The following is a 14378-nucleotide window of genomic DNA, read 5'->3' as shown; positions in this document are numbered from 1 at the left end:
AAAAGTGCAAGCGGTTGCAGCAGCTGTCACTTTCTTGGCCTGCGTGTTGCAACATCAGCGTGCCTACATCTACAGGTCGAAATGACCATTCCTTGGCTTCCCTGTTGGTACCTTCTACCCTGAATCCTGACAGATGTTTCAAGGAAGTTTAGTTTTGCAAAAACACTAGTTGCTAAAGAAGTAAAGCAATTACTTTGGCATAGGCGAAATGCCAAAAAAAAATAAGACTACCATAACTGTCAAAGCAAGTCCAGAAGCCAGCAGTGATAAATGAGAGTCCTGCAGGAATTCCTCTTCTCCTCTGCAAGGCAAGCTACCCACTTTCTGAGCTCTGATTTGGTCTTTTGATTCCTACCTTGGTGACCCATTGGACATATTCTTTTCTGGCATCTACACCAACAAAACAGACGTTCAGATAATTATGCGTTTTTCTTTTTTTTTGGTGCCACAACAGATAAATAACAACAAACACAATAAATGTGATAACAAATCCACAACTGAACCTCATACTGTGCTGAAAAAACATTTGATATCAACTCATTAAATATATGAAGAACATTTTTAACTAGAAAACTAAACAGGGGCATTTCCTCATCTGTTTCCATACAATCACCTTTTTTTTTTCTTCTTTTTTTTGCACAATTGAAGTCACCCCTTGTTGGCCACTGCAAGGGTGCTTTTGCATTGGTTTTGATACCATGTGGCTACGTTCACTCCTTAATCTCATTCTAAGGTTGTAACAAAGCGACAACCTCTGGTCTTGGAAACAGAATTCAATACGGAAGTGCAAAATCCTGCAGTTCGTCGAGTGCACAGCTTGAGGCTTGCTTCGGGAACGCCTGAAATCTGATAGAGCCAAAAAAGACATTTTCACAGCATGAATTAAAATGTTTACAGCCTGGTGCAATAAAACAAATAGGCCTAACTAGTTATTGTCATCACTGGCACACACTGTACGGGGGGTGTTTTTAATTTGTTTGTGTTTTATACGGCTCTGTGTAGATTTTGAGAACGATACGTGTTATCCATAGTAAGGAGGTATAGCTGACATGACTGACTGGTGGATTCGATTTAACGGTTTGTCAAGAGGTTTAAAACCTGCCTCAGCTCCAGCTCTCAGTCTGCAGTTAGGCTGACTACAAGTTAGTCCCTAAAGCATTGATCATTAATATTCACAGCCTATGGTGGTAAAAGATACCCCACTAAATACTGATAAAGGAAAAGAAAACTCCAGCCTTTTAAAAAAAACAACAACTGACCAAATAATGAGGTAAAATGATGCTGCACTGGAGTATATATATTTTGTTAAGAGTACAATGAAAAGTTTGGTCTCCTTAAAAAACTGGCAGGCAGTATGCTTAATGTGAATAAGTATGTTTGTGATTAAGAGGTGACCTCACTCCCTGCAGTGCTTCTCATCCAAAATCAAATTCAAAAAAGCAAAAGCCTTCAAGTAAAATGTGTTAAAACAAGTTCTTTAATATAGCACTGGATTTGGCAGTGTTATTGTGTGTGTGTGTGTGTGTGTGTGTGTGTGTGTGTGTGTGTGTGTGTGTGTGTGTGTGTGTGTGTGTGTGTGTGTGTGTGTGTGTGTGTGTGTGTGTGTGTGTGTGTGTGTGTGTGTGTGTGTGTGTGTGTGTGTGTGTGTGTGTGTGTGTGTGTGTGTGTGTGTGTGTGTGTGTTGAGTGTATTATCAGCAAACAATGCACCATGACAAAAACAATTCTCAATGCTCTGTGTCTGTCTGGGAAGCTTAGGAAAAACATTGGATCAATTACACTGACCGGGAGAAAAAGATGTCCTTGTTTTTTAGGCTTTGGTTTTGCTTTTAGCTTTTTGTTTGTCTATTTTTGCATTGATTTTTTTTTTTGCTTTTGTTTTTGTGTTTTTCCTTCTGACGACTTAAGTAACCTTCCCTGTCTGATGTCTTCCCACTCCTCATCTCCTGTCCCATCTCACCTCTCCTCTTTTCCATCCGTCCTCATCTTCCTCATCTCTCTCCCCACCCTCAAAAACCCCGTCCCACGCTGCCCCACTTCTACCCATCTCCCTCTCTCCACTTCTACTCCATCTTTGGTCCATCTCCAGCCCTGAAGGACGACCGTTTCCAGATGGTGCTCTTCACGCCGCGACTGGTGCGCATCGAGTTGACCAACGTCAGCGTGTCGGACGAGGGCGGTTACTTCTGCCAGCTCTACACGGACGCCACACACCATCAGGTGGCGACGCTCTCTGTTTCAGTCCCCCCTGAGACGCCTACTGTGGAGGTGAAGCAAGAGGCTGTGGAGGGAGGGGAGGTGGAGCTCACCTGTGTGTCGCCGCGCAGCAAGCCGGCCGCCACCCTGCGCTGGATTCGCAACGGCCGAGAGATTCTAGGTACCTTGACAGGGCTGACAGATGGACTTAATGGGTGAATTGACGATTATGAGAGATAAAGGAGGAAATAATGGGTGGAACAAAGGGCATCTGAAGTGGAATGGGTGGCTGATATCATAGAAGGATGGATGGGAGGATGATTGATGGATTGACACAGAGGAATGGCAGATGGATCAGCTGATGGCAGCAGATTAAGATGAATTGATGGATAAATGGGTTGGAGAAAATGAAGATTTTGGCTGCAGGGCTGCCAAAATCTCTACTCACCTCCTGTTTCTTTGATTTTGATCAAGTGTTCTATGCAATATTTATAGAAGACGATCTAGTTTCAAATGATCAAACCCAATTTTTGATTGAAGGAGGGATAGCGTTTCTGTTTCAGTTCCTGCAGAGAAAAAGTCACAAGTTCAGATAACAAGTGTTAAGATCTGTTCGTAAGAAAGACAGACATCAACTACAAGTATTGGAGAAGTTTTAGTTAAATCCTTTCATGATCAGCAACATGACACCCTCCTTCACTGCGCTGTCTCTGGAAAAAAATATAATTTAAATGTGTTTTATTTGAAGATACTTCACAAGTACACAACCACATAAAAGCATAGATGCTTCACACACTTCAGATACTCCACTCTTCTCTCCCTTCCCTTCTTTCACAACTTCATAAAGAGACACTTTTTTCCCAACTCTCCCAAAAATGTAATAAATCTCTGCGCCATCCTTGAGTCTTTTACCTTGATTCATTCTTCTTTTCTAACTCACTTCCTCCCTTGGCTTCTCTCATTTAAAGGGATACTTCAGTCACTGAAACATCTAAGCTCCCCCTCCCTTCTTTATATGACCCATGAGAAATGTTTTGGGTTTTTTTTTTCTACTTCGCTCTTAAAAATGTATTGCTTTTTGATTAGAATTTGGTAAAAACCTCGCAGGGATGACTGAGCACGAAGAAAAACAGGGGGAGATTAAGTATCTTTCACTCAGTTTTATGGCATGTGTTTTTTTTTCTAATTCAATTAATCTCCCTTTTTTAATAACCACAGACGACACAGTTTAAAAGTACTAAATAGCTGTCAAATGTCTTTCTTTATTCTCGTTCATTAATTCAGTATCTGCTGCCTTTAAAATACCTCAAACAGACGAGATGAAATAATGTGAGATAATCTGGTGTCAACAGTGTTTGGGACACACATTGGGAGCTGCTTTACCCTTTCAAACGTCGTGTCACTCGTTGTCGTTTTTACTTTCTATTTTCGTCTGACTCTGAACGCCTCTTTCATCCTGTCTCTTTACTTGTTCCTCTGTCAGAACGCAGCTGTCAGCGTCACTCTGTCCTTGCCTCTCTACTCCCTCTGATCTTTTCTTTCCATTTTCTGTTTCCTTAAGTTTCCTTCGTGACAAAGACATACCACCCATCACCTCAGTTATTGGTTGGAGATTACTTTTCCGAAGGCTGCACTTTTGTCTCTCTTGTCTGATCCTGTTTATGAACACTTTCTTCATTGATGTTTCCTCCTACTTCCAGTTTACTTTTCTCCCTCCTTGTTTCCTCATCTCTTCTCTTGTTTTTCACTCCATATTTGTTCATGTTTCCTCCCCTGCTCCTCATGTCTTACTTCTTCTGTTTCCTCTCGTCTGGTCTTGTTTCCTCCTCTAATATCTTACTTCTTCTTTCCCTCTCTCTTGTCCTGGTTTCTTTTCTCATGTCTTGTTCCTTTTTGTCTTGTCTTTTCTTTTTCTTAAATCCTGTTCCCCTTTCCTTCTGTCTTATTTCCTCTCCTTTGACCTTGTATCCTTCTCTGATCTCAATTTATTTACCCTTCTTCATTCTATTTTCAAACCTTGCTTCCTCCACTCTTTTCCTGGTCTGTCTTCTCCTCTCTCCTAGTCTTGTTTACTTTCCTCCTCCCATGTTTCCTTTTCTTTGGTCTTGTGTCCTTAAGTCTTTTTTTGTTTCTGGTTTTCCCTCCTCCTCGCTCATTTTATTCCCATCTGTTCTTGTTTCCTTCTATTATTTTTCCTCCTCTGGTCCTCTATCCTCCATTCCCATGTCCTCTCCTGTCTTCAGTTTCCTCTCCTTTCCTCTTGTTTCTTCCCCTACGTTATTTCTGTCTTCTTTCTTGTCTCCCTTCTCCTCTCTACTCCTCCGTTCTCTTCTTTTCACCCTCGCCTCCTATCCTCTTTTGTACCCTTTTCGTCTTGTTTTTACCTGTTTACTCTTATTCCCTCTCATTTCATCGCGTCTACCCTCCCTCGCTCTGCTCTCTTTTTGGCTCTGAGTTAAATGAACTGTGACACCAGAGGTTAGAAGCAGATCCCAGCAGATATGGGAAACTACTCTTTAATTAAGACCCTATCTTCCCACCGCTCCCGTTTTCCTGCTCATCTGCACCCAGCACCGGCCTCTCTCACGCGTCGATTGAGCTCACTTTCATTTGCTGGGTGGCAATAATTGAAAACTCAGCGCGATATAAGTAATATTGTTAAATTCTGCCTCAACATGCACAAACTCCCAATACGTGACCGTGTCACCCCTGTGTTCCTCCTCCCTCCTCTCTCTCTCCCATCTTTCTCCCTCCCTGTATCTGGCCTAGAACTCTTATCATCCCCCTTTCATGTCTGGGCTTGTGTCGCCTCAGCTCGCCTCGCTCGAATCCCCCCCCCCCCCCCCCCCACCTCATCAATCATATGCCCGATTTGCTGCCCTCCTCTCTCCCTCTATGACTCCCTCTCCTTCTTTGCCTTTCTTCTCCTACCCTTTTCCTTTGACATCACCCCCCACCCACCCCACTCTCTGAGTCTGGCTCAGTTCAAATCTCAATTCCTTTATGCATATTCACTCTTTTCATCCCTTTCTCGCCCCCATTTCTCTCTCTCTTTCACACACACACACACACACACACACACACAATTCTCACTTAATTTACCATCTGCAAACAAACACTTCTGTGCTCATAATTGCCATGAAATAAAGATGCAAATTGCTTTCTATTATTCTGTCCTCCAACTCAATCCATCTTCAGGTACAAGTACAGCGGTAAAAACCTCATCCCCCATTCCTTAACGTCTTCTTTTTCCTTTCAGTCTACTTCTCTCCAACTCTATCTTCTCCTCCAAAACTCTCCTCATGTCCCGGTGCTCCTTCCCTCTCCTGTGATATCCCTGCAGGAAAAAAGGCAGGATTTTGGCTGCTAACTTGTCCCCCCCCACACCTGTCCTCTTCCTCTCCACTATCTCATCCCTCCTGTTTCTCCTCAGGTGTGATGTCCCAGCAGGACAATGGGAAGACGTTCAGCGTGTCCAGCACCATCCGGATCCCAGTAGAAAGGAAAGACAACGGGGCTGCGCTGAGCTGCGAGGCGTTCCACCCAGCGCTGGGCGGGCAGAAGAGGATTCGGCACTACCGCTTGGATGTGTACTGTAAGCCTCTCCGTCATGCAGACTGTTTGTATTTAAGCACATTACATCAAAGTACCTTTCATCCTTCTTGGAAACAAATGGAGTAGGTCGTTCACGGCCAAATATTTGAATTACAAATGATTCCATCTGTGTTGCTGTCTCACAAGTTATAACTTCACTTCTGTTCATAATTTTATTTTAATGCCAGCAATGATTTTGTCAGGGTGGCACCCTCGTTTGTCAAATGTTGGCGATCTCACTTAAGAATGAGGCTCATTTATACTCAGTCCAACATTTAAGCAGAGTGATGCTCTGAGCTGCCCCTGTTTGAGACCCGCTCCCATCAAAGCCTCATACATTCAAATCTTGTCACACAGGGAGCTGCAGGAGCAGGCCTGCAGCCAGGTTAGCGTCCTGGCTGAAGAAGCTAGGAAGCACTAACTAAGCAAACCTGGGTCACATTATTGTGATCCCATTGTAATGCTGAGACTGATGAATCTTTCCGGGCCTATTCACACAAGTTATAAAGCTCTGCAATCTCTGTGCATGTGTGTGTGCGAGCCTGGCTAAAAGCAAACAGTGATTATAAAACTGAAAGAGATTTTAATGTATAATTGGCTTAAGTCTAGTTTCACTCAGGGCAACAATTTCAGATCCAATCTTATTTTTATTGTAAGCTTTATTCTCTGCAGAGGGTTCTGTAGGTTTAATCTTTGAATTATCAGACAGCATTAATCTATCACTTTTAAAAAGGTGTTTAATAAATCTTTATAGTGTATGTCTATTTGTTTTCTAAGTCAGTCAGATGTGTTTTCACACTTCTGACTTTTAGTTCTTTAATGTGAGGAGAAACACGTGATAAGTGTATGCAAACACAGATGTTTATAAAGATGTGACTTAAATGTTTTTTGTTTGCAATTAATTTTTCTAAATTCTAAAAACCAAAGTCTAATTAAAATCATATCAAATAAACTGCACCTCAGAATCAGAATAGTTTTTTATAGCCAGGTACATTTACACAAGGAATTTGTCTTGGTGCATCGGTGTGACGCAGCTAACAGCTAACAACTTAAATAAAATAAAACCTTTATAGAATATAAAAAGAAAGAGTAAGATTCAGTGATACTAGTTACTACTGATGGCCAAACTATTTGTTTTGATTTTAAGAAAAAAAATGCATTTCTTTTTTTTTTTTTTTTCAATCCTAATAGTTTGTTTTTTATAAATATAGAACAACGCAACAGAAAGCAAATCTGAAAAAAGAGAATCAAAGACGATGTCCTCGTTCTGTGAGGTAGGCACTGAGAACCTAACTAAACGCATCAGCTGCTCCCTCAACAGGACAGGGTGTCTATTCTGAAGTGCATTACTAAAGCATAAATTCATACTGACTTAATTAATTAATATTGACTTCTGTAAATTCATATATCAAATCGCATTACAACAAAGCATTTCACAGCTATGTTAAGCGTAGGTATTTACAGTTGGAGGTCTTATGCACATTCACATACAAGTGCTCCTGCATTCATCTCTGACTGCAATTAATTGCCTCTCGTGTACCGATGTTTGTTGATGAATCCGAATGATTAATATTCAACACTTTTGTCAATTTGTGCTGCTGGAGGTTCCTCCAGCCAGGCAACCTGCTAATAATGACCGACTGTCAGGGAGGATTTGGCTTCCCATCGCTCTGCAGCTGAAGTTAGTGCAGTACAGCAGCTGCCCGAGCGGTGGGCTGCTTATGATAACAGGTGTCTCGTCCGTAGGCATGTCGGCATGTTGCCTTGGAAACAGATGTTAAAGAGCCTTTCCCCTGCCAAGAGTTCACTTTTCCCTTGTTCCTCCACTTTGTTCCTATACTGTCTGGAACGCATTCATGATTATTTTCCCGTTGTCTCTGAACGTGACTCTCTTTTGATCACTTTTATCCATTTTGTTCTACAGAGCCTTTCTTGTTTGCTATCTCGCACGAATCAACCACCTTCTCTTTCTCTCCCTACAGTTGCACCCACAGTGAGAATTGTTCCTCCTACGGGAATTCTGCGAGAGGGCGACTCACTTAGCCTCACCTGCTCTGTGACTGGGAACCCCCTGTAAGTCTATATGTGTGTGTGTGTGCGTGTCTGTGTGTGTGTGTGATCTGCCGTAAAAGGTACACGATGTAGATTTGTGAAATTTAAAATAAATTGAAACAATTTGATGCTATATTTTCTGAACTAAATACTCAAACTTTATTTAAAGGAAAACCCAAAACAACCACTAGACCTCCGGCGCCCCAAAACATAAATATTTGAAAAGAGAATACTAATTTTTTAAATAAAAAGTACTTTGAAAAGAAACAATTTCAAAGAGTTCACAGACTCTGCTGAGTCAGAGTTACACTAAATCAACATTAAATGCTGTAGTTTCCTCGTATTTAAAGATATTATACACAAACACTCCAACCATCTTCAGAACTGGTCATGTTTATTTCTGCGTAACAAAATAAAGCAGCTAAAGAATAAAGAAACTTCGTTACATCTACACTCTTTTGTCTACTTAAATTGGATGTTGGAGGTCATTGTTAAACAAGTACTTCAAAGAGTCCTTTAAAAAGAAAGTCATACCTGCATTCAGCTCCCAAAAAAAAAATATTCTAGCACTTGAACCAGCTGGCACGCATCTCTGCTCAGGAGGCTCTTTGAGCTTTTTATACATCCACAGTGTTTGTGTTTTCTCTCATGCCACAATACATTTCTGACATGAAAATCAGTCAGAATAAAAGGTTTGTCTCAACAAAGGATTGGAGCCTTGACAAATAGGCTTAATGATGCACATTGAGCATGTGATTGACGACAACTTGCGGGAGGTTCTCAAGTTCAATGACAACTCTTTCAAACACTAAATGTCCTAAAATGGTTACTTGGGTTTGTAACTATACACATTAGAGTGTTTTTGTGGAATTGTTCTGAGCTGCTGCGAGAACGACATTCAGGTGGTAACATCATCAAACAGCTGGTAGCTGCAGGTAGAAGCAGCACAGACGGATATGAGCCTGAGGGGCTCTTCTTTCATTCTGGCAATCTGTTTGGAGGGTATGATTGTTACTGGATTATGCTGAGTTGAGTTCATGCATTTACCTAGAGCGCATGTTTGTGTGTGATGTAGAATACGCTCAAATATAGAAACCTGAAATGATTGAAAGAGTCAGAACTTGAGCTCGAGACTACTTCCTCCACAGACTGTAGAGTAAACTGATGAAGGATAACTGAGATAACTTTTTTTGAAAACACCCAAAAAATTCACCGCTTTTCCAGACTCTGAACATTTCCATGAACATGAGGGGCGATCTGGGACTCAGACAGCTTTTCTATATACACTGTTTATCTTCCTGTAATTACAATCCACCTTGCTTAACAAATCCCCTCCTTCTTAAGAGCTATAGCAGAAACGTCCTTGAATCACCTCTACCTGTACTGGAGGAGATTTTAGCAACCGCAGCTAAATATACCAGGGTTTTTTTTTTATTATTATCTGGGTTGCTACCAGATGTGTGGGAACATGTGGGCTTTATTAGCTCTCTGTACAGAGTTCCAAAAAAAAAAAAAGAGATAGAGGAAAGCATCTTCCTGAATAGCCTAAAATAGCTAGCAGCAAAAAAAAGGACACCCTTCCCCTTTCCTCTTTATCATGTGTTGTTCAAATCAACACCATGCTGACCTCTTTCTATATAATTACCAGCCTCCATAATTCCAGAGTTTTTGCTTGGAAACTTCCAGTAATTGCCAAGTACTTCTAATCTGGAACAACTTCACCCTGCTCCCCCTATAATTACTGCAGGATCTCTCTGTTCTTTCTAAAAATCTATCGTTAGAAATGAGCAGGAAATTGTGCACAACCACATGCTGTCTTCCGCAAATGATGCAGGCCCCTGTAGGGCCAATCAATCCGAAAAGCATCATCTGTTGAAGTACAATTGCAGTTAAACCAGCGGTGACTAATATATCACGTGAACGTTTTCAATATTACCGCCGTCATCCAAACAAAACTGGACGTTTTGTTATCGTGACAGGAGCGTGTGAGCGGTTTAATCAAAACAAGGCAGCCCTGTCTCTGAGGAATGAGGTTCATACACAAATGATCTGCAACATAGAATTGATGTTTTGGGTGACAAGATCACGGCAGGAAAGTCATCATCCTTTGTTCATTCTGGCTGCAGATACAGTCTGCTTTGATTGTCAGATGTGTACTTGTTTTCTATCTAAATAGAAAAATACTTGCACATTTATTTTTTAAGACAGATGTTTTAGAGTTCCTTGCTCACCAGAGCAGTGATCAGAAGTGAACTGCCACCTCTCTAGCCGCCTGACCATATTCCAGATTTGGTCCACACCGGGACTTGAACCAGCGACCCCGCGGTACCCAACCCGAGTCCCTACACTCAGCTACTATCCTAATAAAGAAACATCTTTGAACCTTGAGTAACATTTCCTATTAACACAATCAAGACATGATGTAACATACAAGTATTTAACATGTAGATATTAAAAACATTATATATATATATATATATATATATATATATATATATATATATTATATAATAGTTTCTGCACAAAATATAACATCTTGTCACACACTATCCACCCTTAGTGAGCATCATTATTTTTTCTTAATTTGCAAAGACATGGCAGTCACTTAAAAGACAAAATAAAGCATGTTAAACATGTTCAATATTTATATGATCCCATATCCTGTTCTGTGGTCAGACCCTGCCGACAGCAGAGCAACTATTCAACGAAACTATCGCCATGTAAACAAAAGAAGGAACCTGCTATTTTTAATATCTACATGTTAAATACTTGTATGTTACATCATGAAATCAAGTGAAGCCCATAATTATGCTGCCTGAGCAAATTCATCTTTCGTTTTACATAATCCAGGAAAGAATTAGGCTAAACTATAAACGTCAATTCTTCAATGCTACCTAACATCCACAGTGTTTGTTGGCACTAAAGTTGCGTTTGACTCTGAGAGGATTTGGAAGATTTCCAGTCTTGAGAGTCGGGACACCGGTTGGTGATGATTGGAATCTATTCATGTGTGGTGTGTCATTGCTCTCCACACGCTGTCAGAACAAAACTGTTTAAATGTGATTATTTGTCGTCATGTGTGGGGCCTGGCTGCCTGTGGGGCCCCCCATCCACCCACAATGAACTCCAGCACAGAACTGAATGTTGTCTTTGCTAAACTCCAATAAACACTTTCCTAAACAAAATGTGTCATATATATAAATGTAATTTCTTGCGTGCAGGTTTGCAAGAGCAGAAGCGTTGTGAAATATCTGCAGTGTCACCCAACATTTCATGTTTGAGGGATGGATAAAAAATACCTGATCCGTATTTTATTGCATGAAGGACAAAGAGAAAAGGAGCTTTAGAGCGATCTCAAACTTGTATGTGACTGTGTGTGTGTGTGTGTGTGTGTGTGTGTGTGTGTGTGTGTGTGTGTGCTGCTCAAAATCAGCAGTCAACACTTTAAGAGCCAGCTTTGAAACAAAGCCGCTCTCCAGTGTGTGTTCGCATCCCTTTGTGCACTTTCCAGGAAGGTTTTGGGTCCTAAGCTCCTAAACCCTGTCCTAGATGGTCCGTCTGTCCGTGGGCACCAAGTCCACCAAAGCTCCCCCAGTATAGCTTCATGCAGCCAAGTGTGTGTGTGTGTGTGTGTGTGTGTGTGTGTGTGTGTGTGTGTGTGTGTGTGTGTGTGTGTGTGTGTGTGTGTGTGTGTGTGTGTGTGTGTGTGTGTGTGTGTGTGTGTGTGTGTGTGTGTGTGTGTGTGTGTGTGTGTGTGTGTGTGTGTGTGTGTGTGCGTGCGTGCGTGTGTACGTTTGTGTGTGTGTGTGTGTGTGTGTGTTCGGTGAAATCCCATAGTGAGGACTGGCGGAGAAACATGTTGGCTGTACACTCGCTAAAGCTTTGTAACGGCTGGTTGAGGACACTGTGTATATGTGTGTGTGTTTATATGACACATGCATGTGATTGTGAAAATAAGAGACAGCAAGCCTGACTGACCCACATCCCACACTGAACACCCCCCCCCCCACACACACACACATCAACACGTTACAGACTCGTTGTCGCCACCTTGCTTGCTCCCTTGACCTGCTAACAGCCTGATAACTATTAATGACCAATTATACACGGCTTCCTTTTAGTGTTGGGGTGCACTCATTGTTTTCGAGGAGCAATGAAGACGACAGTTTGTCATTTAATTGCCTGCTTGTTTGTGTGTTGGCATTTGAAGGAATTACAGCGTATGGGAGTCTGAGTATTCTTGAGTGTATGTGTCGTGTGGTTGTGTGTGTTCGAGGGAGAGATTTTGTTTGTGTGTGTGTTGGAAAAGTGAGACTGTGTGTGACTAAGCAAGAAAGAGGTTTAATTACCCAGATGAGTCAGGTTGGTAATCTTGCCATGGTGGCAGGAGCAGTGACACTCAGCCAGACACACACACATGCACACACACACACACACACACACACAAACAGTTTTGCTCCCCAGGATGTCTCTGTAATCCTCGCACCTCCTGTCTGCTCTGCCTGCCCGTCTTTCATGACCAATTCATGTAGTGTGCTCCTTCCCATCGTCTCTCACCACACCGTCTCTTCCCCTCTCCGTCTTTCTTCCCCCTGTAGTAGCACCCGTCTTTCTTCTGTTTCTTTTTTTTCCTCCACATTTGACACCCTATTTCTCTCTCATCTCCTCCCTGTCCCTGCTGCCAACCCTTTCACACCATGACTGCCCTCTGACCATCAATCTCCTCATTATTTGTCAGGATGCAACCCTTTAATGCCATTGGCTGGTTCACCAAGCCCCTTTTATACTTTCCTCTCATGTCATCGTCCCCCTGCGGCTTCTAACCCTGTGTCTTCACCCTTCTTTTTATAGCATCCCTCTGTGCCTCAGATTTGATCCCCTGTCTTCTTTACTCTCATTTCAAATATCCTTCAGCAATTCAGAATAATAAGAATAAATCCAGAAATGCATTTAAGACTACTAGAATACTAGTGGTAATAGCAGGAGAGAGAGATGTGTTTGAGGATTACTCGTTATTTTTCCTTATCTGAATGTGATTTATTCATTAAAAACTCAATCAAAAAAATCTCTGTGCTTATTACAAAAAGTCAGTGTTTGAAGCAGTCGCCAGATTTCTTTTGTTACTTACTCAAGAAAGTAACAACAAATGACTTAAAATCTCCACACTAACATGTCCCATCATCTTTTTATTATAGAAACAGACACATGGACAAGAAAACAGTCCTGCACACTCCTCTTGCTAAGAATCCCCAATTTATTGAAAAAAAACATCCAAACATTTTGGTCCCTCTGAACACAAGGGACTGATTAAAAAAAAAAAAAAAAATCCATTTTAGTGAGATGGATTTTTTCTTTTTAATGTGACAGTTTATGACGCTATTATAGGCTTCTGTCTTACAGAGCATCAAATATACACTGGTGTGATGAATTCAACTACTATCGAAAGTATTCATGTTGTTTTTGGCTTCATGTTACAAGTGTGTGGGAACGTGTTGACTTTTTATCCTTTCGTTAAAGTTAACATTTTATTGTTATTGGAAACAGCTTTTACATTGCGACAGCAAACTAATCAGAATTTCTGCCACGTAAAACATCACTCTCTGTCTGTGTTCACCTCAGGCCGAGAAACATCCAGTGGTCAAAGATTAACGACACCTTACCTGAGAGGGCGGAGATTTCTGGCCCCACCTTTCAGATCTCTCGTCTCAGCCAATCACACAACGGGACATACCTGTGCCAGGCCCAGAACAACTACGGACGCGCTGCTGACCATTACACCTTATTGGTGTATGGTGAGTATCTGTTGTGTAGCTCATTAAAGTTTGTTTCTTTTCTTCTTTTGTTTTCATCCCCATTCTTGGTCTCCCAGGCGGTTGTAAAGTGTTGTGAATAATTTTATATTCAATAGATTGTTCATTGCATTCCCTTTTTTGTGTGTTTTGACTATATTTACAAAGAAAACTCTCGAGTTTCATTGATGCTTTTATCTTCACATTGTCTTTGGAGTCTGGCTACTTTAACACTGGGCAATAGACCCATTAAATGGGAATGCTTGTCTCATCTGTCTTCAGGTTTTATTTGTTTTCCTGATTTGGTACACAGCAGGAAACCTCTGCTAAACCTCCTGTGCAATTGATTCAGCAGAGATATTGATCCCACAAGAAAACGTTGGCTACCGTGCTCAGATACTAGTCATCAACATCATCATTCAAGCTATCCCTTGTATCGAACCAATTTATCTGGTCCCCTGTTACCCAATCGTCTCTACACGGAATTCAAAGTAACTTCAGTCCTTTAGGGCAATAAACAAGATATTTGGACATCATGAATGAGTGCCACAAAACAAGCTGGCATGTAGGAGACGTAGACAACAGAAGTTAACATTTAGTGAGAAGCATCAACGCATTGCTGAGTCTGTTGATTCTCCGAGTTTATTTTGGCACGAAACAACAGCAGAACATATGTTGCATTTACATTTCAGGCGCTTCCTATTTGCTTGTCGTTAGAGCAGAAGTAATAGGAGCCGGAGAAAGATGT

At 41.4% G+C, this 14378-nt stretch overlaps 1 protein-coding gene across 4 annotated transcripts in view; it reads left to right on the top strand.

Moving 5' to 3' along the window:
* Window positions 1–14378, top strand: part of cadm4 (cell adhesion molecule 4) — a 150748-nt gene that overhangs the window by 124895 nt on the left and 11475 nt on the right. For all 4 annotated transcript variants that reach the window (XM_079344253.1, XM_079344254.1, XM_079344252.1 and 1 more), the window contains exons 3-6: window positions 2089–2376; window positions 5629–5790; window positions 7772–7862; window positions 13461–13633. In XM_079344253.1, the coding sequence (XP_079200379.1) occupies window positions 2089–2376; window positions 5629–5790; window positions 7772–7862; window positions 13461–13633 (714 nt within the window). The remainder of the gene's footprint in view (window positions 1–2088; window positions 2377–5628; window positions 5791–7771; window positions 7863–13460; window positions 13634–14378) is intronic.

Source organism: Symphodus melops, assembly GCF_947650265.1.
Source record: "Symphodus melops genome assembly, chromosome: 5".
Lineage (NCBI taxonomy): Eukaryota > Metazoa > Chordata > Actinopteri > Labriformes > Labridae > Symphodus > Symphodus melops.
This window is presented reverse-complemented; position numbering and strand designations above follow the sequence as displayed.